Genomic DNA, 26,533 nt, shown 5'->3' with positions numbered 1-26,533 from the left:
CCAAGACGACTGTCGTTCTGAGCAGGTCAAACGAGGCGCATGAAGCTAGGATGACGTGGGATAGCAGCGTGTCAGAAAGGCATCCTGCTTGGGAAGCAAAACAGCTGAGAAAGATCTTCACAGTCAACAGAAGGTACACCAAAGATTACGTTCATCATCTCAATTTCAAATCGTACCAATTATGTACAGGGTAATGAGTGACCCCCCGGTCATTGATCGTTACCCAGGCCTTTTCCGTTGTGGATCATTACAGTTCGGACATCTTTCCCCCGAACGCCTACCCTACAGCTCGCTCCAAGCTTAACCGAACAGCGCATCGCGCACATGGATAGACACCATCTTAGTCTGCGTGTAGTTGTCTAGAGCAGCCTCGCCCAACTCACGGCCAACGCCGGACTCCTTGAAGCCACCGACACTAGAGAAATTAATCAATAGCAGGTAGTTAAGAGGAGCTAGAGAACTTAATCAATAGCAGGTAGTTGAGAGGAGCTGGAGACCTTAACCAATAGCAGGTAGTTGAGAGGATCGCAGGTAGAGCCTAGCGTTTGGCGATTTGCAGGTTCAAGCCAAGTTTCTTTGCATCGAGGACGCAACGAGGTGGGCCGGTGTAGAATTGTTCCGGGGACTGGTGGCTCGACGAACCGTCATCGAATCCTGGTGGAGGCACCCATGCCTTGAGTTGGGGTACTATCGTGGCTCGGCGTTGCTCTCGTTCCTTGTTCCAAGACGGGAGAGTCTCTTTTCCGAACTTTTTGTCCACCTGTTTGCAGCGGTATACCCAGTTTGTGAATCCCGCCCAATCGAGTTGTTCAACTGGTGGCCATCCACTATTTGTTGTAGTCTTGGTAGGATTCTCTTTTTCGGCCACTAGCTTAGTATATTGACCAGCAAGGATAGCCGCATCTGCCATATGCTTCTTGCTGCCGAAAAGAGCCCATTGTTGGTCTTCTGACAACAACGGAGTGGTTGGATATTGCCAATCGCACAGGCTTCGGTAATCGTACTCGGTTGTTTCCTCTTGCTTCTCGGCTTCTGATGTTGTTTTCGTGACATCGACCTGCGCCAGCATCTCCCTTACCACAGGCTCTGTACTTGGCTTACTCGCTTGGCGCCGGTCTTTCCCAGGCCCATCTGGCACACCGAACATCTCAAGAGCGCGACCATAACTCATGATAGATGGGTCAGTCCGTTCACCCACTGATTTATTTGGCAGCTTCTGGGTATCTTTGCCAGCTTTGAGAAAGACTTGGAGGCCAATCCCATCACTCACCAGCGTGTCTGCGGTCGCCGGAATTTTGGAAAGGTCTGTACCCTTGAATGACAGCTCGCATGTGGGATCCTCTGGACAGAAGCGAACGAATCCGTCATCAACCTTACTCTTCGCAGCTTTGCGCCATATTTACCGGAGTTCATCTTCGCGCTCCGTTGCATTAGACTCAAATGCTTCCGAGAGTGCATTTGGGTCAGTGCCTAGTAAAGATTAATTTCGTGTAAAACTGAACATAACATGGTGCTACGCTTACAATCGCACACATCTTTGACTTGTGCCTCCACAGAAGCAACCATTCCCTTGAGCACTTGGCAGCGCTCATCCCATGCCGCGCATTGCTTTGTGACTCTTTTCAGCTTTGCAATAAGGCATTCTCTATCGCTGCCACGAACAGCGGTGTCTGCGAGAAGAGCCTGATAGGCGCTCATTGATTTTCCTCGATTGCTGCTCTCTGTAACAGCCTGAGAGTTGTCAGTCTAGCAATTGAAAAAAAATAGATGGTATCACGCTACCTCTTTGAGCTCGCCGCGCATGTCATCAGCACTGCAAGACAAGCAGCCTACACGATAGTCGGCGTGTTGGCAAAGTGCGCGACGATCAATGGAGAATGGAGATGGCATCTTGAGGCGTGATTGGATCTTAATTGGGTGGTTGATTGGCTATGCGGTTGATACACGATTGTGTTGAAGTGGCGTCGAGATCTAGACTACAAGACCAATGTTAGCTTTGTGACATGGTGTGCACGGATACTCTCGCGCGGCGGCGTATGGCGTGCACGGACCGCCGAGCCACGGTAATTATCCGAGCCGCGCTGCGAACAGTAGTTCAACCACTGCCACCACATCTTCGACCCACCCAACACCATAGCACACACGCACACACACACACGCACACACATACACGCGCACACCAAACGTTTCTCGAAATATGAAATTATGACCTACATCGCCCTCGACGTTGTCTCGGCTGCGGTCCGTTCCCCATCGCTCGGTCTTTTCAACACCAACCACCTCCATCACACCCATCGACTCCATCACGGCTTCCATCAGGTCCGCCCATCCATAGATGATAGAAAGCCTACTAGACAGCAGCTCGCTCCAAGCCTAACCGAACAGTGCATCGCCCAGACGGATAGACACCGTCTTAGTCTGCGTGTAGTTCTCAAGAGCAGCCTCGCCTAGCTCACGGCCAATCCCGGATTCCTTAAAACCTCCAAAGGGCAATTGCCAATGAAGTGTATTGTATGTGTTGACCCACACGGTCCCTGCGCGGAGTGCGTTTGAGACCTCGATAGCAGTGTTGAGGTTGCTGGTGTGGACGGCTGCGGCGAGACCGTAGGTGGTGTTGTTGCCAATCTTGACGGCCTCCTCCTTGGTCTTGAACTTGGAGATGGTGCAGACGGGACCGAAAATCTCCTCTTGTACGATCTTCATGTCCTCGGTAACGTTGGAGAAGATGGTAGGCTCAATGAAGTAGCCCTTGTCACCAATACGCTTGCCACCGGTCTCGATCTTTGCACCGGCCTTCTTGCCGTCCTCAATGTAGCCCATGATGCGGTCAAACTGCAATTTGGACACCTGGGGGCCCTGGAAAGTCTGTTCGTGGAATGGGTCGCCGACAGCGTTCTTTTCCGCACGAGCCTTGAACTGCTCGATGAACTTGTCGTAGATAGATTCCTGGACGTAGACACGCGAACCCGCACAGCAGCATTGGCCGTGGTTGAAGTAGATACCGAAGTTGACCCATGAGATGGCGTTGTCAATGTCTGCATCCTCAAAGACAATGTTGGGGCTCTTGCCTCCAAGCTCAAGGGTGACCTTCTTCAAGTTGGAGCCAGCGGCAGCCTTCATGATCTGTCGGCCAACAACGGTTGAACCAGTGAAAGCAACCTTGTCGACATCCATGTGCGATGCGATGGCGGCACCTGCGATCTTTCCGAAACCGGAGATGATGTTGATAACACCTGGAGGGAAGCCAGCCTCCTTGATGAGCTTGGCGGCAACCAGAGCAGAGAGCGGGGTCTGCTCAGCGGTTTTGAGGACGACTGTGTTACCGGCAGCGACGGCAGGGCCGATCTTCCATGACCACATGAGCAGAGGGAAGTTCCAGGGGATAATCTGACCGCAAACACCAATCTAGCGGCATATTAGTGCTGGATAAGTCAGATTGAATTGCAGTCCTTACAGGCTCCTTCTTAATATAGTTGAAGGTGTCGGGCGTGGTGTCGACGACCTTGCCCTCAATCTTGTCGGCCCAACCACCGTAGTACTGTTCATGTGATTAGCGACGTGCGATCTTCCTGATTGTGTATCGTACCCTCAAGCAACCTGCAGAGGCAGCGACATCGCCCTTGGCCATGCTGATAGCCTTGCCATTGTCCAGCGACTCGACCGCGGCGAGCGTATCGGAGTGCTTCTCGAAGAGATCTGCGAGCTTCACAAGTAACCTTCCACGGTTCTCGGGAGTCTCCTTTCTCCAGGGACCTTCAAAAGCCTTGCGGGCGGCGGAAACGGCGAGGTCGACATCCTTCTCGGTGGCCTCGTGGATGGAGCAGATGACGCTCTCGTCGGTGGGGTTGATGACCTCGAAGGTCTTGCCGTCGACACCCTTCACGAACTCATTGTTGATGAAGCTACGCGTAACGAAATGTCAGCCATTGGCCAAAGGAGAATGGAGCATTTGTAGAGTCGCGGAATGCTACTCAGATGCCTCGGCCCAGGAAGAGGTACTTACAGTCCAGTGGGCTGCTCGTACTCGCCAGAGTGCGGCGTCTTGAGCGTGATGGACGTCATGCTTGCGACCTTCTGTCTGTAATCAATCCAGGGGTATCAAGCAAAGAAGAAAGGCGAAGTAAAGGAGAGGTTTCTTAGATGGTAGCAAGTGAGGGGTAAGCTCCTCTTTAAGTAGTGCGGCTAGCTATGATAGCATCGACCAGCGCGGGCGCGGGCCCGCTCACGGCACCCAGGAGAGTACCACGAAGCAAAGCCAAAGCCTCGGCCATGAGGAGCCCCGTCATCAGCAACCCCTTGCAGCCTATCGCCGTGGGCGTTGTGGAGGACGGTGGCGTTAACGCAACAACGGAGAGCTTCGTGCCCCGCAATGTCAACCAGTGGCATGCCCTACCCTTCCCCCACACACAGCCCTAAGCCGCATCTTTCCTGCACCATTCTCGGAGCAGTCCCGCGCATTTCAAATAGCCTACTTTTGGACCAGAAATTTCGGAATATCACCCTATCAAACAAAACGCCACTGTATCCCTACCTCGTCGATCCGTCTACGGCATATGTTGATGAGTGAACATCCTACCTTCGTAATGGACCTGACCACGTGCCATGCTTCTGTATCCACCACGCTAGCAGGATCTTAGCATCCCTGCTATCTTCGGCTTCCATTCGAGCGAAAACCGGCCCGCATCCAAGCTCCTGTAGGTGACAAGAAAGGCAGTATGAAACCCCACTGGGAGGTCCATCTCAAAGCATTAGACGTTACAGTGTGGTCTTTAGTACGCGGACACGGCGCCTAAGGTTCGATAAGTCCAAACGGCTCAGGTGAGTTGTTCATGTATGCGTCCATCCGGGCCACACAGAGTCGCCGGAGGAGCATCGGATGGAAGCTCCATTAGTCCAGACGGGCGCCTAATCCAGAGCTTCCGAAGCACGCACAATGGCCAAAGACAACTGACCTGGGGTAGCTGACAGCGCTGGCGTGACTTCTCCGCACCAAAGGAGTGAGAATAGGCGTGGAGCGGCCGTGTCTGGGGGACGTGGAGTGATCATGGTGCCGTTAGCGCGTCCAAGCCATCCAGATGTCTGGAGTGCATCGCGCAATACTAGTGTAACGGGATCCTCCTGACGGCTTGAACAAGCTTGCAACAACTTCACTGAGAATTCTAACGCAACGAGCGTGCGTTTTGCAGACTGCGACGGCTACTTTGCCGCATTTCGCCGTTATGGATCATCACCGCCAGGGGTGGAAACACTTTGGGGCAAGACTAAATAATTAGAAGCAAGGTATCGGAACGTTGATCGATAGACGGGCACGTGGAGACAGAAACAGTGATGATAGCCATTCATGGATTTGGGCTACTTAGTCAATTCGTTGAGCAGTCTGTGAAGCGAAAATTGATCGTGCCGGATACTGTACATGCCACACCTTCCTCTTGTCGTTGAAATGAAAAACCTTCCTGAAAACCGACGCTTTGTAATAAGGAAGTAGAGAGTGCAATCTGCTGATTCCAAAAGCCGAACCGTTCCGAGATGATCCCGGGTTGCTCGAAACCCCATTACGAAATGTGAGAGAAAAGAAAGTGGAACTTAGTAGGATAGTGTTCGGTGTCGGTCAGCTGCTCAGAGCATCTGATCCTCTTCCATTGTATCGCCGCCGCCGGCCTGGGGAGCATCTCCGTTCGTTACCATAGCGTCGTTACCACCCTCAGCAGCCGGGAAGTAGTCCTCCATCTCGGCGTCGAGCTCTTCCTGGGTCTTCTTCTTGGTTCGTTCACGTCCACCACGGCCACGTCCGCGACCAGCAGCACGGTCCCCACGTCCGCGTCCGCGCTCACGACCTCCGGCAGGTACAGCCTTGGCGGCAGTGGCGGGCTTGGGCTTGTCTGCCTTCTTGGGATGACTGGAAGACACAATCAGTTCTAAATCTTGATGCGACTGAGCGTCGTGGATACTTACGTGATTCGGTCTGCGAAAGAAGACTGAGGCTGGGAGGCTACAGCAGCAGCGCTGACGAGCATCTCGACTCGGATGGGCTTGTTGTCAATCTTGACACCCTGGAGCGCGCTTGTGGCCTTGATGGCCTGCTCCGCCTTGTTGAAGATGACCGTAGCGCTTCCCAAGCTCTTGCCGTTAGGTCCATATTGAAGCAAAATCCTGCGGGGCTTGCCAACGTTGACAACTGTGTTGAAGTATTCCTACAAGGCGCATTAGTTGTCGTCGCAGATGAGTAGTTGCAACACGAAGAGCAAGTTGAGCGAGTCCGGGTCGGCAATTCGTCGTAGGTAGCGGTTCCTATTCCGAGGGGGAGGGCCGTGTGGCTCTTAAAGCAGATTGTACGCCCGATATAACAGTAGACTTGATGTTCAGCGAGGAGGCGGCGTTGCTAGCAGGGAGTATTGCGTGCGAGAAGGGAGCGTAATCTGTCGGTGTACGACAGTCTTGCTCTGATGCGCTTGGCCCTCACCCACAGGGACGCACTGCACCCTCTTTATTGCCGCAAGTGACTCGGTGCTTGCTATGCTGCAATGCTGCTCTTCACAGCCAGCGATGCTGCAGGCTGCGAATTGCGTACGCGCTACCGTCCTCGCTGCAATCACCTGTCATGACAGAATATACTTTCTCGCTTTCGTCTTCGCGACACGTGCAGGTGTCGCATGCTGCGAAGTCGCTATACCTGTTGTGTCCGCCAAACACAGGTTCGGTATGACTTATAGAAGCAAGCATGATGTGGACAACCCGTCTTGAAAGTGGAGCTTGGTGCTCAGTTCATGGGACTCGCATTCGCTCGCAGATTCGACGGAAGTACAGGTTCAAAGACCTTCCATGGCCTTACATACCTTGAGTTGATTCTCCTCAACATCGAATGGCTAGGACATGTTAGCAGGGGTTTAGCAAAGTAGCTGTGAAGGTCATACAAGATTGGAGATCATGATCTTAGTCTCGCCGCCCGAAGTAGCAGCGGGGGCAGTGGGAGCAGCCTTGTTGGGCTTGGTCTGCTTAGTGGCCTTCGCTACGCCGCCGATCGGAGCTTCGGTGGTGCGACCAACTCCAGAGCGACGAGGGCCACGGCCGCGGCGGGCATTACCGCGGGTGGTCTTGAGGATGTCATCGAGAGAGGAGTTGAGCTTGTCGGACATTGTGAGAGATGTAGAGTGGTGTAGTACGGCTGTCGATGGGCGTAAAGGCGGCTAGCGCGAGCTTCTCAGGTGAGGAGCAGATGAAGAGACGGGTTTTGATGGAGCGCGGTTGACGGGATGATCGCGCGCAGCTGAAGAGGTCGCAACAACAGGAGCGGACTTGTCGGTTGACGCGCGTTGATTAACAGATATACCTCAGAGGCAGAAAAGTGAAGAGGTAAAGTGCGCGCTTTGGGTGTGGCGTGCAGGTAACAGCGACCTTGGAGATGAAGGGAGACGGCGATTGACGTGGCCGGCAAGAAAGAGAGTGCGGGTGTTGATGAGAGGACGTGAAGGGCGGTTGCCTTTCGCTTGAAAGGAGCAGGCACGGCTCAGCCACGGTCTTGGCAGACCCCACGTCATTGGCTGTCGCGTTGATCGCAGGTGCGGTCAGTGCGTGATGCCTGCCCGCAGCTTCACGACCACGATAGCTCCTGCTTTACGAAAGAGCACGAGTTATGGATCGGTAGCAGCATGGCCGTGACTCCGGTAAGCTTCGAGGATCCTCTGTGCAGCTCCAAACATGGAAGCGCTGACCCCGACGCAGTGGCAGTTTAAGTTCTTCGACGTTTCGCAAGTCAAGCTCCCGGACGACGAGAGCTCATTCCTCTCGGAGGTATGATAGAACCCTGCGGCGACATGCACTTTCTTACCGATCGCAGCCTGGAAGCATCACATCTGCAGTAGCGGGCTCAGAAAGCATCTTCTTCGGAAGCGCAGATGGCGTCGTTCGCATCGTCTCGCAGGCCTTCAAGGTCGTGCGCTCGTTCAAAGCGCATGACACGGGCGCTATTAATTACATGAAGCAGGTGCAGGGCACTTCTTTGCTGGTCACAATTGCTGAGGATCTGTCCAACGAGCCGGTTCTGAAAGTATGGGCGTTGGACAAGCTAGAAAAGAAGACCGGCATCCCGCGCTGCCAGAGCACGCTCACAATACACAATGGACGCAAACAATTTCCCATATCAGCTTTTGCTGCACTAGATGATCTATCTCAGCTGGCAGTGGGTTTCGCAAATGGCGCCGTTACCGTTGTTCGCGGCGACCTCATCCACGACCGCGGCGCAAGACAACGAACCGTCTTCGAGTCTGAGGAGCCTGTCACTGGCATAGAATTCCGCGAGGGCAACATCACAACCTTGTATATTGCGACGACAGGTCGGATATTGACATTGGTGATATCGGGCAGAGGACAAGGGCAGCCAGCAAAGTCCCTGGACGACCACGGCTGTGGTGTAGGATGCATGGCGGTAGACAAGTCTACACGCGATGTGGTCGTAGCGCGGAACGATGCCATCTATTACTACGGCCAACACGGAAGAGGCCCGCCCTACACTTATGAGGGTGAGAAGAATATGGTCACCACGTTCAAGGATTATGTGGTCATCGTTTCGCCGCCCAAGTCGAATGTCATGTCACGTTCCAATCCTCTCAGAGCGCTCGGCATGGGCCCAGCTGATGATGCCTTTAATACATCCGGTTTCACATTGCTCAACACCGAGTTGAGATTTGTGGCACACCAAGAGCAGATCACCTCGCAAGTCAAGTTCCTCGTTGCGGAATGGGGCGATCTTTTCGTGTTAACCATGGACGGCAAGGTAGGTTCTCCTTTCTATGTTGAACGCGCGGTATATTGATCAGACCTCAGATATTCCGCTACCACGAAAAGCCCTTTTCTCAAAAATTAGACATTCTGTATCAGCGTAATCTCTACGTTCTGGCTATCAACATGGCTCAAAAGGCTGGCCTTGATTCTTCGCAGCAGAATGTGATCCTCCGGAAATATGGCGACTATCTATACCAGAAGCAAGACTACGACACGGCAATGCAGCAATACCTGAAAGCGATTGACAATACTGAGCCCTCACAAGTTATCCGGAAGTTTCTGGACACGCAACGGATACACAATCTGATAGAGTACCTGGAAGAATTGCATGATCACCACAAGGCCACATCAGATCACACAACCCTCCTTCTCAACTGCTATGCAAAGCTGAAGGATGTGGAGAAACTCGAGGAGTTTATCAAGTCTCCAGGCGATGATCTCAAATTCGATCTTGACACAGCAATCTCAATGTGTCGGCAAGGAGGCTACTTTGACCAAGCCGCCTATTTAGCACGAAAGCACGGCGAACATGAGATGGTCATTGACGTTTTGATCGAGGATTCGAAACGATATGCGGAAGCGCTCGCCTACATTTGGCGATTAGAGCCCGAAGTGGCTTATTTCAACCTCATGAAGTACGCAACCGTGCTGCTGGAGCAATGTCCGAAAGATACAACCCAAATATTTATCGATTACTATACCGGCAGCTTCAGGCCAAAGAAAGACGCTATTGTTATACCCAATGCTCCCGCATCTTCAGGGATGGGGATGGGCTTGGGCGTGGCTTCTAGCGCCGTGCAGAACCTCGCTGCTCTTCTACCCCTTCCGTACATGAACACCAGTGCGGTCGCGTCGCCACCTTCAGGCGAGTCGAAATCAACTATGAGCCAAGCTCAAGTCGTCGAAACCAGCACGGATGAACCACCACCAGAGTATGAGATACCCAAACCTCGAACAGCATTCTCCGCCTTCGTAGACCATCCTCAAGAGTTCATCATCTTCCTTGAGGCCTGCATCGAGTCCCAAAACATGCGTGAAGACGACAAGGTAGATCTCTACACCACCCTCTTTGAGATGTATCTGCACACGGCGTCTTCGAAGAAAGACGGTGAGCGAAAAGAGTGGGAAAACAAAGCAAAAACACTGGTAGAAGGCAATAATATCCCGATCGACACTTCGAACGTCCTCTTACTCTCGCATCTATCAAATTTCCGCGATGGCACCATCCTCGTCCGCGAACAGCAGGGCCTGCACTTTGACATCTTCCGCTCCTACACCGCCGCCAACGACACGCAAGGCGCCATCCGCGCGCTCCGCAAATATGGTCCCGAAGAACCCGCGCTCTATCCCGCCGCCCTCAGGTACTTCACCTCCTCACCCGAAATCCTCGCCGACGCTGGTGACGAGCTCGATACCGTCCTCAAGAAGATCGATGATGATGGTCTCATGGCCCCGCTGCAAGTCATCCAGACACTCTCTACCAATGGTGTCGCCACAATGGGCATGATCAAGACATACCTCTCCGCCACCATCGAGCGCGAGCGTTCGGAAATCGCCACCAACCGCCGCACCATCGAGACTTTCCGGTCCGACACCGAGACCAAGAAGGCGCAGCTTCAGACTCTTAACACGAAGCCCGAGACGTTCCAGGCGACTCGGTGTAAGGTGTGCGACCGCCCGCTAGACCTACCTGTCGTACACTTCCTCTGCAAGCATAGCTTTCACCAGCGATGTCTCAGCTTGGACGAGGATGTTGAAGACGAGAGTGTCGAGTGTCCGCTGTGCAGTGGGCAGAACCAGACTGTGCGGGCGATACGGAAGGCGCAGTTGGAGAGCGCGGAAAGGCATGATTTGTTCAAGGATGCGTTGAAGAGGGGTAGGGATGGGTTTGCGGTTGTGAGTGAGTGGTTTGGACGGGGGTTATGGGGGTGGGTACGGCGGAGTGATACCTTCTCAGACGAAAGATTATACAATCCTATTCATCGAATGCACTCTGAGACAAGCTACCTCAACACATGACTGTAGTAGTTTAGCGACTATGTGGTCGAGTTGATTCTAACTTCATCTTGCGAAGATTCTACGCTCAAACTCCCTGTTTCGATATCTAGTGAAAGGTATCGATGGCGGTGGCTGATTTCAACCTCCAACCGAATGCACTCTCCATTTTCCGCGAGGTCACTCGGAAAACATGTCATCAGCGGTGATTGATCCATTCGACCCTACAAATGCCTATCCCTGACTCTAATCCAACATCGAAACCAGCTTTTTCAAAACCATCATTAAGCTTCCTAGCTAATATAGCAATTACGACACTTCTTATATCCTTCTAAACCTTAGCAAACTTCCTGATCCGGCATTCATGAAGTGCGTCGGTTGTGGGAATTTAACCAGAGTTTAGCTTGTGTTTAGCTTGCGTTAGCTTGGTGAAACGCAAGCAGCAACTGCTATGGGTTATATGTTTGATCCAATCCCAGCGAAAACTCGACAGTACATGAGTTAGACTAAACCTTACACAAGGCATTTGAGTTGGTTTTATTCCATATGGATGTCGTGGCGTACGCCCACCGGCATTGCTATCCAACTTTATAATGCAGCCCAACCAGGAGACGCGGTCTGGAATCAAAGTGAAAATCGATCCTGGCTGTATAAACAGCGGCCTCAAGAATTACATCGAAATGTATGTACAATATCCTACAACACACACCGTTTCTCTCCTTCCCGGCCTCGAAAGCCTTGCTCTATTCCTTCTTAACAGCCTTCGCAACCGCGTCTTTGACTTCCTTCGCCTCCTCCTTCACCATCTTCCCCACATCCACCGTCTTAGCCTCCCCACCAGCCTCCTCTTGCAACTTCGCCGCCCTCCGCTGTTGAAACCCAGTAGCATGCAGATACCCCGCAACACCGACACCAGCGGCCAACCCTCCAAAATGACTTGCATGATCCATCGTGCTAGGCCCCTTGCGCCGCGCCATCATGATTTCCCACACAACGAACGCAGCTAGCAACATCTTCGGGTAGAACCCAACTTCCATGTCTTTCACGAACGGTATCTTGACGCTCTCCTGGTCGGTGAGGAGGCAGTACAGGGCACTGATACCCCAGATTGCAGCGGACGCGCCGACAGAATGGGCTGTGATATTTCCCTTACCCAGATTCGCCCAGTAGAGGCTTACTAAGGTACCAACGGCACCGGCAGACACATATGTGCCCATGAAGATACCGCGGTCAACGAGGTCATGTGCTACTGGTCCGACAAGCGCAAGCATCATCATGTTACCGAAGAGGTGCTCATACTGCACATGCGAGAAGACGTTGGTGACGGCCTGGATGGCGCGCGGATAGCCGGGAACGTGCATAAAGTAGCGGGTCAGGATGGGCCAGAAGGGGGTCCAGCGCCAGGCGATGCAGACGAGGGCGTTTGCGATGAGGAGGCCGGCGAGGGTGGCGGTGGAGGGAGAGAGATCGGGCCAGAGGCGGTATTCATCGGCGGGGGGTTCATACCAGTGACCGAAGCCGAAGGAGAGGAGGCAGACAACGAAGACGAAGGCGGTCATGGGGTAGAGACGTTGTGCCTTGTTATCATTAGTATGGATGGAAGGTGGGTCAGGAAGTAGCTTACGAGGGTCGTTTTGGAGAGCATTTCCCCCTCGTCTTTGAATTCTGTTTCCGATTCCTTTGAATACTTTTCCATCATCTCCTTTCTCCGACTGACCTGCTCCCGCCCAAAGACGTCCACGTATGTGTCTTGACCAGGCTTCATGAGCTGCGTTCCGCCAGGTGTTCGCACCCATTCGCCCGTTGCGAGCATCTTCTCCTCTTCTACCGCTCTTGCCTCCTTCTCCTCTGCCTTTTTCGTGATCTCTTCTAATCGCTGTCTCCGCTTCTCTTGGATAGCGATCTCGAATTGAGATTTGCCAGTGCGCAGAATGCCGTATTGCGACCTCTCCTGCTGCTCAGCCTCCTGTTCCCGCTCCTCGGCCTCCTTCTTCTGCTGCTCCCTGTATATCCTCGCGGGATCCTTATATTTGCTGTCATTCTCGGGGTCTGCTAGCCAGAGCTCGTACGCTATGCGGTTCGCTTCCTTCTCTGCCCAGGCTTCTGCCGCACGCGCTTCGTCTATAGGAAACTTGCTGCGCAGCCAGTCTAGGGCTTTGATCGCCTGGGCACGGCTCACGTTATATTTGTCGCCGAGGTTGTCGACGCCGTAGTCGGCAAGCGAGCCAGATGTACGACGGTGGTGTAGGATGCGTAGGACGCTGTTGCCGTCATGACCAGAGATCCTTCCCCCAAAGATGCTTCGTATCTGCCCGTCAGAAACACGTCCACCTGGTAAATGACCAATCTGAACTGTTCGTTTTCGCTGTGGGAGTCCTTGCTGAGGTGGTATGATGTCCTGGTGCGTCAAATTTGAATCATCAACTTTCGCGGCGATTCGAGGGGTCGTCGAGAAGGATCGGATCGGACGAGGCGAGCTACGCGATCGTATAGCTGAGATTACAGGCGACGAAGAAGCCGATGTGAAGCACGAGGGCTGGGTATTGCAGTACGAGTATCGGCGGGCGAAGGCCGAGGTCACCGTGTTCCACTGGTGGGCGGCGCGCGCTGCAGGCCGCAGAGCCATTGGGATGGCATTGTTCATGGCGAAGGGGTGGGCCGCAGTCGCGCTTCGTGACTGGGCTCTAGGAAGCCTTATAATATGCGGCAAGCGGCCATGCGCGGACTCAATCAAGCAAGCAGAAACAAGACGAAAGTCATGCGATTGAGAGAGTCGTTCTAAAAGTTCGGCCGGAAGTCCGCACAGACCACTCAGCCCTGCAGCTCGTTCACAGCTTCCCCACCAAAATATTATCCCAGGAACGCCCCAGAACCTTGAACTCCACCGGCCTTACTCCGTATTCGAATCAACGTCAACTGATAGCTCGCCAACCTTCAAAGAAATCCTCCCACCCCAGCAGCAGCTTTGTTGCTCTCCCACGTCTTGCGCCACCACGCGCCAGCTTTCGAGATCGTCCGCCCGACTCCCCGCTTTCCGTCATTCGATTTGACGCTTTCCTGGTCCTCCAACCAGCTTAGCACCTTTTCACTCTCTTTGAAAATCATCTGCTGTTCTTCCTCCCACCTCTGCGCCGTATCCAACTCAGTCACTTCGATTCGCACTCCAAACACCCCCACCATGTCGGCCGACGCCACACCCATAACGGCCGCCCGCTTCGCAGCAGCCCTCGAGTCCCTCTCCGTTTCTTCGCTACACGCGAAAGCCGCCGAAATTCGAAACAGTATCAACCACTTGGAGAAGAGCAACGCCGAGCTAGAGGAGTTTGTACGGCAAGAGGAAGATAAAGATCTCTATGAGGCAATCCTAGAGAACCGGGAAGTGATCAAGCGGATGGAAGAGCGAATCGATTTGCTCAAGAAAGAAGTGACAGAGGTAAGGTGCTTGCCTTGGGAACCGGAGGAGGGGGCTAAGGCGTCAGAAGTCGGGGAGCGACCGAGCAACGGGGAGGGTAGCGCCACGAACGGTGTCATCGGGGGGAGGGAGACGGACGCTACACAGGAGCGAACGAACGGGACTGGTCAGGCGGGTGCTGATGAGGAAGAGGGAGTGTTCCTTTGAGAAGTTGATCCGGAGATGAACAGAAATGCCTACGGTAACACAACAGAGCGCTGAGAGCATTCATCCACGGCTATATAACGCGCACCGGTTTCACTACAAGGCCCTGATTATCGTTACACCAGCGGTGTACTTCGGACATTCGCCATGTGCATCGCACCCGGAGACCATGCAGGCGGTATCCATCTACGAAGTTTAGCAAGACATTATTGGGTCGAGACACCTCTGATGATCCGACATACCATCGATAGTTGTGACATTCTCACCAGGGCCATGGACGATCATTCGTCAAATTGTCCGAGTTCCCTCGAGATGGCGGAGTGGGTGGGCAAAATATGACCGTTGGCGCATCCCGCTGTCATGTTTTCGGAAGTCAACCCACGTGGGTGACCGAACTTTCCCACGTCTACATTTGGATCGCTCCACTCGTCGTTATGAGAATCGAGCCAGTCTGAAGTACGCGCAGTCCTGACTCTATCAGTATGAGTTCTAGCACTCCATTGGGTACATGAAAGTTTCAGCAACCTTCGGCAGAAGATAGAATAATAACATGCTACTCTGTTTGATCAAATACGGCCGTACATTATTAGGTTATAACTTCGAACACGCATTATAAAGCGAGTCATCCTAGGCTATACTATTAAATACTAGGTTTGCAGCCAATTATCAAACCTCCCTGATATAGGGAGCTAAGAATCTGGCAACGTGAAGTTCAGTTCTTTGTGTCTCCCACTATGGTCAAACAATTGAAAAAGAAATCTAGATTCTGACAGATGAAGTCGCGTAAACGAAGTTGGTTCTATCTCTACTATCACCGACGATCACAGCTGCCGATGACAAATAGACAGTTCACTGGCTGTACCCACCCGCACTGCCCGCGATTGACACTACCAACTTGACCTTGTCGTTGACCTCCGATATCTGTAGTTGAGACTACAACCTTACTTGTCTACCACTCCATGAACTTTCCCAGTGTGGCACTTGACAGCGGTGTCGATTGCGGGAGTTTAACCAGAGTTTAGCTCCTGGATAAACATCAATTAGGTTTCCATATCCCGGCACTCAGACAAAGTTAATTTGGACTTGCCCCAGAAAGTCGCAGGTGACTTACCTCTGTAGGCTCTTGAAGGAGATCAATGAACACTCTGTCCTACATTACATCCATCCATACCTCACAAACACGCGCAAATCGACAAAAATGTGGCAAGAAATGTACAATTTGGGTGTATCTCCAGGATCAGACCAGAATAATACACAATGAATATCTATATGTCTGCATCCCATGCAGCACCCTTGAACGCCATTGCTAAGGATCCTCAGATCAGATCAGCCCTGCCCTAGCTTCGACCTCAAACCAGCAAAAGTATTCCTCCTTCCGAGACTAGGTTGCCTCGTCTTCTCAGACCTTTTCCTAACCGCGTCCGGCCTGCTCACTCTTTCGGTGATCCTCTTCTCCGACCTCGCCCTCTTCAAGCCCTACTCAAAGGCGCTAAGATCCAAAGGCACGCTGCTTCCCCGTCCCGCTCTGTACTTCTTCGGTCCGCCCAGGAATTCTCTTGGTCTCGGGAATTGAGATTCGTCGACAAATCTCCACCGCAGGTCGTGGACAGGCATGATCTTGCCCTTCTGCCCGGGTGCTGGGCTCGAAGGGCTTTTGATGCTTGAGCCGCCGTTGGTGAGGGTGTACGAACTCGGATCTATCATCGAGCGCAGAGGCGTTTGGGTCGCTGGTCTCCCTGGCGGCGACATTGGCGGAGGTGGAGGCGCTGATGCGCTGGGTGCCGAAGGAGGTGCGGGGGCTGAGGATGGAGGTGGTGGAGGCGGCGCGGCGGGAGATGCGCGGCCAAAGGCGTTGCGGGCGGCTTGTTCGGCGAGAGAAGGTGCACCGTTCGTGGGAGCTTTTGGTGGAGGAGAGGGCGCTGAAGGAGGTTTCGGTGGGGTGTTAGTGTATCTGTATGGATCGTATTCGTCGTCGTCATCGTCCTGTGGTGCTTTCGAAGGTGGAGCTGGCGGAGGCGGCGGTGGAGGTGTGGATCGGCTCGGCGCTCGCGGAGCCGCTGTCGGGGAGGAGGTGGCGGTGGTGCAGAGGGGTTGAGACTGGAGGTGGAGGCGGCGGCGGCGCGGGGACTTGATGAAGGTGGCGGTGGTGGAGGAGCTGGAGGAGCTGAACCAGGCACGGGTGGAGCTCGAGCTGGAGATGCGGGCGGCGGAGGCGCAAGTCCAGATGGTTTTCGTGAGGAGGGAGGTGGTATAGGCGGTTTCTTCCCTGGGAGAGGAGGCTTTGGCTTGGATCCTATGTCGGATGTCGAGTGTGTAGATAGCATGGATGAGGGCCGCAAGTTGTTCCTGAGCGCAGCAATACCAGGGGCAGGTGGTGGTCGTCCTCCAGGAATGGGTGGCGCTGCTCCTGGCGGCTTTGGTGCAGCTCCTCGAGGTGGTTTTGGCGCTGCACCTCGCGATGTCTCGGGATCTGACAGGTATGGCGAGCTGCTTTCTCTGCCAGTGTTCACACCACCAGACTTCCTCAACTTTGGCATCCCGCCTGCAAACAGACCTCCTAATTGTGGCGCCGCGCTCGCCATTCCACCGCCCCCTCCAGCTCCGTCTCCCCCCGTGTCGCTGTTACTCCTCGCTCGGTTGCCCGGGACAGGCGGCGCAAGGCCAGGTGGTGCTGGTGCTTTTCCCATGCCAGGGATCGGAGGAGCGCCTCCAATGGGTGGTCCGCTCGGTCCGTCTGATACCTTCCCAACTATCGGTGCTGATCGATCGTTTACTGTGACCTTCTTCAACCTCGCGCCCTTGGCAATGTCTCCCAGCAGTGCGCCCTATGCGACGTGAGCCCAAGTCATAGCAGTGTAGCCCAAGGTGTACAATTATAGGCTTTGCGATTTGGACCTACTCTTCCTGCTCCGCTAGGCGGCTTGCCTCCGGGCGCTTTTCCAGGCATTGGTGGCGGCGGTGGTGGCCCTCCAGCACCTCGACCCATGGGCGGCATGGGCGGAGGGGAGGCGGTGGTGGTGCGGGCATGATGTCGTGTGAGGTGTCGCTCGCGGGGGTCTGCTGTGTCCGCTGTTCCAATAGAATTCAGACTCGAATATAGCTTGCGCTGCTGCCTGCGAGCGACGCGCGTGTTGTGGTGCAGGTGTGACTGTAGTGGACCTGAGAGCTTCGCTGAGGTTCCGTCAGTGCCAAGAGTGGCTGTCGGCTTCGTCACCAGCGAACCTCACCGCAATCCAATTTCTCCACTTCGAACAATTCACACGCCATGAAGCCCGGATCCCTGCCGCTCCGGGCACCCTCACGGCCGGTGTGCCAGCTGTGCGACTATATCCTGCAGCAGCCCGGATCCCGTCGCTCCTTCCTCGCCGCGGCATCAACGTTCAAATCGCCTGCCCTGCGGCGACAGCCCGCGAAACAGCATGCCATCCTCCCCAGAGTACCCGTGCGGAGCGCTGCGACAGTCCGGGGGCCACAAAGACAGGCATCAGGAATAGAAAATCACCAGCAATGGGCAGAAAGAGTTGCAGTGTTGAAAACCAAGCTCGCCGATGTGGAGCGGCATATCGCATGGATAAAATCGTCCGACAAAGTCGAGCCAGAGTCGGCCACCTTAGAAGCGCTCGAGGGCTTGGAGAGTATTGCGCGACAAGCAATTGCGATCCGATCTGGGAAACCGCCACCTCCGAAGATTGAAATAAAGCAAAGCTCAGCCGGCGCGATTCTCTCCATGGGACGCGAAGATGACGATGCACCTGTTGCACCGCAGCCCACCTCAAGAGCACCTTCGCTCAATGAACTGCCATCACCCCAATACATATCCCGTCTCGCCATGGACCTGCTCAAACATCCCAACGTCTTTATCTCATCAGAGGTTCTGGGTGCTTATATCCGCCTCCAACGACTGGTTGGCTGCCCGCGCGCGATACCTGAGATCCTCCATTTGTACGCCAACAAGCCGGTCCCAGAACTTGGATCATCTCCGCCCAAATTCTCAAAACCTTCGCCCAAGGCCGCAAAACAGGCTATACCCGCGGCCCTGGCCGAACAGGCGCTCGGCGCCGCAATTGAAGCGAAGGACATGCCTCTCGCTCTCGACATCGTAGAAGTCTCCTATTGCGCGCCTGCATGGCGGCGACACAGGATGGTGACAAAGATGGGGCTACCAGGCTTCATTGCCTCTATCACGCCTTTGGCGATATACATGCTCGCTCAAGAAGCGTCGGTGTACAGTGGGTTTATTGACCCATGGACTTTCAAGGTGTATGCTTTTGCAGGAATTTCGACCTATGTCCTTTGCACTGGAACACTAGGTTTCGTTGCTTTGACAACCCACAACGATCACCATACCAGAGTAGTCTGGAGACCCGGAACGCCGCTTCTGGACCGATACCTGCGAGAGGACGAACGAGCCGCTCTAGATCGGATAACATGCGCATGGGGTTTCAAGGAAGAATGGAGAAGAGGCGATGAAGAAGGTGAAGAGTGGGAAGGCTTGCGGGAGTGGATAGCGCTGCGCGGTATGGTGCTCGACAAGCCTGATTTGATGCCTGGAATGAACGCTTAGGTACCCTATCGGCCATGTTGGTGTCCAAGAAGCTCGCTCATATGATCGTTTCCCCGGATCGTTTACAGCAGCGGGCATTGTTACCTTTTCACTTCTGCATATACCAACCTGTAAACTTTACTATGTATTATTGCCAAGCAACTAACGCTTGATCTGTTTTCGAAGAACCAATCAGCGATGCAGTCCTTCAACCACGCCTTCTTCAGGCAGCACAGTCCCCAAAGTCTTCTTCTACACCACTATCTCGCTCATATTGAAGCTCTGTCTCCGGAACACTTCCGATCCGATAACCATGCGCCGTACAACAAGATCCCAATCACATCAGGCATCGCAACCTCCAACATCCACCGCTCCAGCATCGCATGAGCCAATACTCCTGAAGGCTGCCATCAATCCACCACTCATCTCCTTTAGTCTGCCGAGTCACTTCACGCCGAAGCTTACAGGCTTAAGTCGTGCATCAACTACACTCCTGAACAACAAACGCTCTAAGACACGAGCCTCTATTACACGGCTACACCGCACTTTACAACACGCCGACAAGGCAACTGAAGAACAATTACTCCGATCACTGGACGCAACGCTCGTATTCGCCCAGGCAGAAGATGGAACAGCAATCTGTATCTCTCCCACAGGCCTCTTACTCACCTGCTCTCATTGCATCGCCGAGGACGCGGAGACAGCCCTGGACAGATCCAACCCACACTGGCTAATTTTCGCCATAGGTGTTGTTGTGCGAGCTATCTGTGTAGCCTGGGACGGAAAACGTGACCTCGCGCTCTTGCAGATCACCAACTCCGAACCACTCCCGCCTTCGTCATCTCCTGCTGCTGCCTCCCACACTCCGTCCAATGCCTTCCCTATGCCACCATCTCCCCTCCCACTTCCCTCCCCTAACCCACCCCCTGCTCTGTATCGGCCACCCCGCCAGCGAAGACCTTGAAGCCTCGACCCCAGGCCAGGCAACGGGCTACGACGTCCTACACATCAGCGAGGGGATGTACCACGGCCTTTCCCCCGACCAAGATCCCCAGGATAACTCTGAAATCGGGGCATTGATGCACGATTGCTGGACGTACTGGGGGCACAGTGGCGCGCCGATTTTGGATAGGGAGAAAGCGGGATTGCTTGGGTTGCATAGTAGTTGGCATGAGGAGACGCTGATGAGGAGGGGTATACCACTTGAAGCTGTGCGGGCCTTTTTGGGAGAGTGCACGAACTTTGGGAGTGGGAGTGGGGAGGGAAAAGAAAGAGGTGCGACCGCTGACGACCCGATTTCACTCACATAGTCGCAACACTATCGATTCTTCCCACCCTGAGCCACCTTTTCCCCTTCTCATTCCAAAAAAATAAGAGAAAAGCAAAGCAAAAACTAGAGCCGGGAGCGACCCCTCTAGAAACGTTACATTTTTTGTACTACTCGCGCCGGGTTCCGCGCTCACAAGATTGACCCCCTTACGCCGGCCTTTCTCAAGTCGCGACGCAACCGTCTAGGATTTAATACCATTGAAAGGCAGTTTTAAGTCCGGGCGGAGAATCGAACTCCGGGACTACCTGCCTCCTGCTTAACGGACTCTACGTGCGAAGTGGTGTCGCGGGACGAGTGCTAAGTGGTTTTGGATGGGGTTTTCTGGGGTTTCTGGTATATGTAGAGAGGGGAATCTGGAAGTAAATAACTACGGTTGGCATGATATAACTAATCGAAGACTGCCTGAGAGTGGAGTGCGGAGGGGTGAGGTTGATGAGGTGATTGAGGGTGTGGCTACGAGGGTGAAGAGCGAGGTGAAGGCAGTCGTTTGCGGGCCAACGTAGTGACCATCGTGGTAGCTTTATGTTATAGGCAGAGGAGTCTCTACCTCTAGTATGTTAATGAGTAGCAAGTAGCTTTGATACCGCTGGTACTTCTCACTTCTCGTAACTATGGCTGTTAGTTGCACGCGCGGTTCCCTCCAGATCCTTACTCATCTAGCTCTCATCAGCCTCAGCCATCGAAACCGATCCTTGAGAGGCTATTTGTGAACTGTGGCTTGGTATTGATCAGTTGGTGAGGCGTTCGTTCGGTACCTGTTAGTCCCTTCTTCGTTCACTCACTCACAGTGCGAGTGTCTTTAATGCAGCGTGGATCGTGCAGCGCCCCTCACCTTGTGTCACGGTTCCGGTAGCTTACTGACTGGCAGCTCTGCTCCAAACATGCTCGCGACTCGCGGTCCTCTGGCCATCCTCTCCCTCCACCGCCGCTCAACCCAAAACTGGCGCCAACAAAGAGAATGGATAAGGTGACAAAAGAGATGCTGGCCAACGTGCTACGACGCCTGCCCAAGTCTCCTGCGTCATCTTAGCCACTGGGCTACTTGTGCAAGAAGCATGGCGCAGTACCCATGGAGCTCGACTGCGAGGAAGCCTGGCAGTTTGTGAAAGACAGCGCAACGTGGCGGCAAACAAATGCAACTCCCTCCCAATTACCGTCTTGAAACCCTCTGCGACATCTTCGCCTTACCTGACTGAGGATGCAAAAGCTGAAAAAACTTTTGCCGAGATCGCTGCCATACTACGAATATATTCGAAGGCTGGCCATGAACATCACCTTCAGTCCGGCGCTTCTTGATGTGAAAGAGCTTATCGAACAAGACCTAGGCGCTGGCGAAGTACACAACACGCGCTGCGCAAGAAATACCGAGGAAGCACGGCCTCCGTTGTGGAAAGGCCGCCTCCGATCCAGACATCAAGCTGGAGATGCCAGACGCAGACGACGACCGCAAACAGCCAGAAGAGAATCATGAATGACTGAAGATGCTTCCATGGTAAAAAATGCACAACCGAAGCAAATTCAAGCAAGTCAACTCCAACCCTCAGAACCAAGAAGGTCAAGTCGACTGAAAAAGCAGTAAGGGCGACGGAATCGGCATGCAAGGATATTCAAAGCGTCTTTAGGAGTAACATCATCTTCAATTTAGATAACAAAACCCAAAATTTCATTTCAACCCACACCCGTGAGTCACCATCTTCCACCGATCTAGCCATCCACCCTAACATCCCTCTATCCCTCAATCTCCTCTGCACACCAAACCCCAGCTTTCCCTCACACCTCACTTCCCCTCTTCCCTCTCCCTAACCCTCCGCTCTTGCATCTCAACCAACAACCTCTTCCTCTCCTCCCCACTCTTCCCCTCCTCCCTCGCCTTCCTCTCCAGTTCGCTCAAAGCAGCTACATCCCTGAAATCCGCATTGAGCACAACATCGCTCGCCGTAGGACTAGGCGTCTCCTCCTTCTCTGTAGAAATATTAACAAGTGACTCAGCAGAGCTACTCCTCACGTGTTTCGTCTGTTTCGTCGAAGTCTTCGGGTTGGCAGGCTCGGCGTCCTCATCTTCGAGATCGTCGAAGTCGTCGCTGGACTGGTGTGCTGATTCAGTGGAGAAGTACTCCCTGTTTGTGATGTCTTTGACTTTGGGGGTTTTTGGGGGTTTGGAGGGCTGGTTGGTCTTGTTAGGTGATTGGCTGGTTTTGGGGTCGGTGTTGTCACGGTTGGAGGACATTTTGGATGGTGGCGGACTTGTGGCTTGAGGATATGGAAATTGTGGGAAAGGGGAAGTTGCATGGTTATAAGTTGGGGTTTATATAGCGGGAGTGTGTGCTGTTTGCGTGGGAGCCTGCGTTGCGTTTGAGAGGGACTGCTGACTTGGGCGTGTGATGTTATTGACTGTTGAGTGTTTTGTAGAATAAGGGTTATTGTGGTGACTATCAGCTATTGTGGTGACTATCAACTATTGTGGCGACTATCAACTATTGTGGTGACTACCAACTATCGTGGAAGCTATCCTCAATCACGCGAGCGTTGCATGTCGCGCAGACCTTGAAATGTTACTGTATTGGTTTCAAAAAGCGCATATTGTTTCTCGCCGTGATATGGAAGAGACCATAACGCTAAGGTGGGCCTACAGCATAGAAAATGCTAGAGCCATCGATGGAGAGTAGAGGAAAAGATCAAGCCTCAGACATACGTTTGATTGAATTGCGCTGTATAGACAAAGTTTGGACGATCTTTGTCAATCGCTATCAACGCCTTCAGTGAAGGCAAAAACTAGGGTTGCATCGGGCTGAGTTCACTTTTCTACATTGAAATCTGTAAAGCGTGCATGAGTACTCAGAAGCCACATTCTATTACAAGCACACTGGACATGCTTGGATAACTACGAAACCCCCATTCCGTGAGAGCGATAAGTATGATTTCTCCACAAGTAAAATATCATGTTGGTTATCGTCGAGAGGGGGATAGCCACGGCCCAGAAAATCCAGAATTTCTTGTTCCCAGGTAAGAAGTCTCCGCCCATGCTGAGCACACCGTAAGCGAATGCGGCCGGTGTGAAGAAAAGGATAAGTAGCTGGCCTAGCTTGCTAATCTGATTTGATGAGTAGGACAGCATAGCAGTCCGTTTACTGTCGAGCACAGAAAAACTAGCAAGACGGATATTGATGAATTGATCAGTCTCATTGATACAGTGTTGAATTTCGTCGGAAGTGAACAGCCAATCTAGGTGCAGTAGGTCACAAGTCGTGTTTGCATCCTGGATACTCCTGGAAATATTTTCCTTGGGGGCAATCTTGAGGTGGGCAAGATTTCGCCGTGTAATGACAGAACATCTTTCCAGGAGATTACGGCACGAGCCGAGGTTTTGAAGAGTAGATTCCGTCTGAGACGTATCTACGCTATCATTTGCCAAGTCGCTCAGATTGACAGAGTCGAAATCGCGCCTTAAGAAACGCAAGGTGAGCGCCCAGTTTGAGAGGACAATCTGCTGCAAGATGGCTGCCGTGGTGGAAGCACCAATAGGCGCAGGCAAAGCACGTTTCGGGAAGTTCAATCGGCTGATCAATGATTCTTTCACAGATTTCGGATGCCTTTGGAGGAAGTCTTTCCTTGTTTCGAGATTGGCGAAGTCCAGTGGGCCGCCTTGATACGGAACCCAGGGACATTCCTGAGAGTCCTCAAAGTTATCGTACGCAAATCTGATGAGCTTGGGAAGAGGACTGTCGACCAGAATAACACCTTTATGGGGGTCAGTGCCCGAACACCCGAGAAGTTTAGCACTTACGAGTAGAACAGCCGTCAACGGCCTCACTTTCCCAGTAAGACACAAACCGATTAACAAGAGCAACTGTGCAATTTTTAGCTCCATGTCCGCATGGGCTTCTTATGAACATTCTCCGGAATATCGGCTCTTGTGGGCTCAGCCTTGCGCTACCCAGGTGGTGTCTTCCAGTTAACTGGACACACTCCCAGTATTCCAAAGTCCAGAAGTTCGACTGTTTCCGGATTGAGGGCAATGGAATTGCATTTGATCTGCCATCATAATAATTCCATGTGGTGGCGCGAAGATGGCTCCCGAAGAATTCGGGCTCGATTTCAAATGCAGACCCAACCTTCTCAACCATGTCACGCGAGAGACCTTCGATAACGAAAGCGCGGTTGGACTTGCACTCCGATGGTAGAATGAAATCCTCATCAGTAGCGGCTCGACGAGCCTCCAAAGCTCCGTCCTTGGTCAAGGTGAGTACCGTGCAAGTCGCGTCTACATGTTTGGAGTTTTGCATCAGGCTTTCCTCGAGCACTCGCAGGTTTCCGTATCCGGCATCAACGAGCGACTTGATCCAATCGTGGTAGGGCGACTTAAGTGACATAGTCGTGAAAGATTTCTTTGCGAGGGATTCAAGACTGCGCATCTCCATCCTCGGCGATTAGGATGAATGTAAAAATTTGTGCCTTCGTACGCGGCTGAGGTTCAGCTTTGTAGAGGCTTCCCCGCATCTGCCCTTATAACATGCTAGATACGAGGGCGAGCTGAGGAGGCTATCAGGCAAGATGCGTATTGCTTAGCGGCTTGTCTGTAGGAGGAATAGCGTTTGTTTCAGTACAATATGATTCGGCGATATGAAAGCACGCTAACACAGGCCAATGAATGCTAAGATACATCAATCACGCTAGAGATTTTTAAGAATTTCCTTCTCCGCCCAACGGACCTCCCGGCATGTACATTCCTAGGCTGAGGCATATTGATAGTCTCGCGACGCAGTGACGAACGTTATGGTTCCAACCCTTTCATCATCACCTCCCTTTAGCGCGACTCATATACAGCCACATCATCGCCGCTCCACCGATCGCTCCACTGACGCCAAACATCCAAGGCGGTGCTCTCTCCGTTACAGCTATATTCCTCGTCTTCTCTTCCACCACTACTCCCGTCTCCTCCTCTCTATCCACAAGGTCCAGCTCCTTCTTCACCTTCTCCTTCCACTCCGCCCTCTTCATCTCCCCCCACTCCCTCACAAGCAAATCCTCAGACCCACTCAAATCCACCATCTCCCTCCTCGCGCCGTCGTAGTTTTCCAGCGGACACTGTATATTCAGCGCCCCCAGCCCTGACGATCTAGAAAAAGAAGAGGGAATCCACTCCTCCAGCGTCTTCGCAGGTAAACACCGGAAAACAAGACCCATCCACATCTCCAGCACATTCAGCAACAGCGCCTCTCTATCCATACCCGGCAATCTATGCCCCCCCATATTACTTGACGGCAAGACGCACAGCACGCCGTACGCGTTGTCGTCGCTTGCATGCAGCGCGTGATAATGCAGCGACGCGTGATCCCGTCTATACCTAAACTTCTGGTGCTGAGAGATGCGTAATCGGAGGTTTGACGACTGGCCTACGTAGACGCGCTCCTTGTCTCCTTTTACGACGTCGAAATAGACGCCCCGGCCGAGCCAGGTGAAGTCCCCGGCTATGGCTTTGGTGTTCTCGAATGATAGGCCCTGCTCGAGGGCGTTCCAGACGGGGGGACGGACGGTGGTGAGGCAGAAGGAGGCTAGGTTTGGATTTCTTTCTATCCATTTGGCGTACCGAGCGTGATATTTGGATTGGGGATGTTGCAACTTTTGGAGCATGTGTTGGAGGATGTGTTGGGCTTCTTGTTGCGCTGGTGACAACGCTTCTGGCATTCCTTCCATTGGTGCTGACGGCGTTGTAGTCGGTGAAGAAAATCCAGTGATAGATGCCTCAGCAGTGGCCATTTTGAAGATATAAGGTGCGGTCAATGGAGGTACGAGTAAGTGACCAATCAGGAAGGGCTACCTTCGTTTGGCTTAGCGCGCAGGCAGCGAAGGGTGGCGAAGGAGAGGATGCGGACTTGGGCGCTTCTCAACCTGTGAAGTTACTGGCTGTTGCCTACGCAGATGCTGCTGGTCCCATAGTCTAGAGTCTGATTTGCGATGAACGTCAGAGTGTCGATGAGAAAACGCGAGGCTGGCTTTTCGTATTCGTACTACGAGGTCGACCACGGGCCGCTCCGCAACCGTGCGGCGGACCACGTACTTCCACACTTTAAAGGTTTGGTAGTCGACATCACTTCTGTACGACAGATTCAAAACGAGATAGAGATATCAAATTATGATCGTTGATTAACGCTATCGGATAATCTTGGGGCTTCCAGAATGTCCTTTCCGGTTCCCACCCGTCACCTCGTACACATCTCTGGCCATCTTAGGTCCAGAAGTGCAAATGTTCGGTTATCCCTGATCGATATCC

At 53.1% G+C, this 26,533-nt stretch overlaps 11 protein-coding genes across 11 annotated transcripts; 3 read left to right on the top strand and 8 right to left on the bottom strand.

Annotated features, from left to right (window-relative positions):
- Nucleotides 1-538: 538 nt before the first annotated feature.
- Nucleotides 539-1,535, bottom strand: N0V89_006327 (uncharacterized protein; the record flags this gene model as incomplete). The annotated part of the gene is made up of 2 exons (XM_056215097.1): nucleotides 539-1,386; nucleotides 1,532-1,535. 2 exons carry the CDS (start codon nucleotides 1,533-1,535, stop codon nucleotides 539-541), a joined length of 852 nt encoding a protein of 283 aa, XP_056072364.1.
- An 838-nt stretch (nucleotides 1,536-2,373) lies between these two features.
- On the bottom strand, nucleotides 2,374-4,062 carry ALD5 (aldehyde dehydrogenase (NAD(P)(+)) ald5; the record flags this gene model as incomplete). The annotated part of the gene is made up of 4 exons (XM_056215096.1): nucleotides 2,374-3,405; nucleotides 3,455-3,538; nucleotides 3,587-3,902; nucleotides 4,004-4,062. 4 exons carry the CDS (start codon nucleotides 4,060-4,062, stop codon nucleotides 2,374-2,376), a joined length of 1,491 nt encoding a protein of 496 aa, XP_056072363.1.
- Nucleotides 4,063-5,616: 1,554 nt separating this feature from the next.
- On the bottom strand, nucleotides 5,617-7,133 carry YRA1 (RNA-binding RNA annealing protein; the record flags this gene model as incomplete). Its single annotated transcript, XM_056215095.1, has 4 exons — nucleotides 5,617-5,896; nucleotides 5,953-6,191; nucleotides 6,834-6,863; nucleotides 6,912-7,133. The coding sequence occupies 4 exons, from the start codon at nucleotides 7,131-7,133 to the stop codon at nucleotides 5,617-5,619; spliced, it is 771 nt and encodes a 256-aa protein (XP_056072362.1).
- Nucleotides 7,134-7,695: 562 nt separating this feature from the next.
- On the top strand, nucleotides 7,696-10,797 carry VPS11 (Vacuolar protein sorting-associated protein 11; the record flags this gene model as incomplete). The annotated part of the gene is made up of 3 exons (XM_056215094.1): nucleotides 7,696-7,788; nucleotides 7,835-8,770; nucleotides 8,821-10,797. The coding sequence occupies 3 exons, from the start codon at nucleotides 7,696-7,698 to the stop codon at nucleotides 10,795-10,797; spliced, it is 3,006 nt and encodes a 1,001-aa protein (XP_056072361.1).
- A 719-nt stretch (nucleotides 10,798-11,516) lies between these two features.
- Nucleotides 11,517-13,417, bottom strand: N0V89_006323 (uncharacterized protein; the record flags this gene model as incomplete). Its single annotated transcript, XM_056215093.1, has 2 exons — nucleotides 11,517-12,350; nucleotides 12,398-13,417. 2 exons carry the CDS (start codon nucleotides 13,415-13,417, stop codon nucleotides 11,517-11,519), a joined length of 1,854 nt encoding a protein of 617 aa, XP_056072360.1.
- Nucleotides 13,418-13,951: 534 nt separating this feature from the next.
- On the top strand, nucleotides 13,952-14,392 carry N0V89_006322 (uncharacterized protein; the record flags this gene model as incomplete). The annotated part of the gene is made up of 1 exon (XM_056215092.1): nucleotides 13,952-14,392. One exon carries the CDS (start codon nucleotides 13,952-13,954, stop codon nucleotides 14,390-14,392), a length of 441 nt encoding a protein of 146 aa, XP_056072359.1.
- A 1,473-nt stretch (nucleotides 14,393-15,865) lies between these two features.
- On the bottom strand, nucleotides 15,866-17,336 carry N0V89_006321 (uncharacterized protein; the record flags this gene model as incomplete). The annotated part of the gene is made up of 3 exons (XM_056215091.1): nucleotides 15,866-16,446; nucleotides 16,518-17,214; nucleotides 17,289-17,336. 3 exons carry the CDS (start codon nucleotides 17,334-17,336, stop codon nucleotides 15,866-15,868), a joined length of 1,326 nt encoding a protein of 441 aa, XP_056072358.1.
- A 318-nt stretch (nucleotides 17,337-17,654) lies between these two features.
- On the top strand, nucleotides 17,655-18,953 carry N0V89_006320 (uncharacterized protein; the record flags this gene model as incomplete). The annotated part of the gene is made up of 1 exon (XM_056215090.1): nucleotides 17,655-18,953. One exon carries the CDS (start codon nucleotides 17,655-17,657, stop codon nucleotides 18,951-18,953), a length of 1,299 nt encoding a protein of 432 aa, XP_056072357.1.
- A 3,086-nt stretch (nucleotides 18,954-22,039) lies between these two features.
- On the bottom strand, nucleotides 22,040-22,489 carry N0V89_006319 (uncharacterized protein; the record flags this gene model as incomplete). Its single annotated transcript, XM_056215089.1, has 1 exon — nucleotides 22,040-22,489. One exon carries the CDS (start codon nucleotides 22,487-22,489, stop codon nucleotides 22,040-22,042), a length of 450 nt encoding a protein of 149 aa, XP_056072356.1.
- Nucleotides 22,490-23,143: 654 nt separating this feature from the next.
- N0V89_006318 (uncharacterized protein) lies at nucleotides 23,144-24,632 on the bottom strand (the record flags this gene model as incomplete). The annotated part of the gene is made up of 2 exons (XM_056215088.1): nucleotides 23,144-24,000; nucleotides 24,197-24,632. 2 exons carry the CDS (start codon nucleotides 24,630-24,632, stop codon nucleotides 23,144-23,146), a joined length of 1,293 nt encoding a protein of 430 aa, XP_056072355.1.
- Nucleotides 24,633-25,056: 424 nt separating this feature from the next.
- N0V89_006317 (uncharacterized protein) lies at nucleotides 25,057-26,019 on the bottom strand (the record flags this gene model as incomplete). Its single annotated transcript, XM_056215087.1, has 1 exon — nucleotides 25,057-26,019. One exon carries the CDS (start codon nucleotides 26,017-26,019, stop codon nucleotides 25,057-25,059), a length of 963 nt encoding a protein of 320 aa, XP_056072354.1.
- Between the last annotated feature and the right edge of the window lie 514 nt (nucleotides 26,020-26,533).

This window comes from Didymosphaeria variabile (genome assembly GCF_027946475.1).
Source record: "Didymosphaeria variabile strain IMI 356815 chromosome Unknown scaffold_4, whole genome shotgun sequence".
Lineage (NCBI taxonomy): Eukaryota > Fungi > Ascomycota > Dothideomycetes > Pleosporales > Didymosphaeriaceae > Didymosphaeria > Didymosphaeria variabile.
The sequence above is the reverse complement of the archived record's forward strand: the minus strand, read 5'-3'. Positions and strand labels throughout refer to the sequence as shown.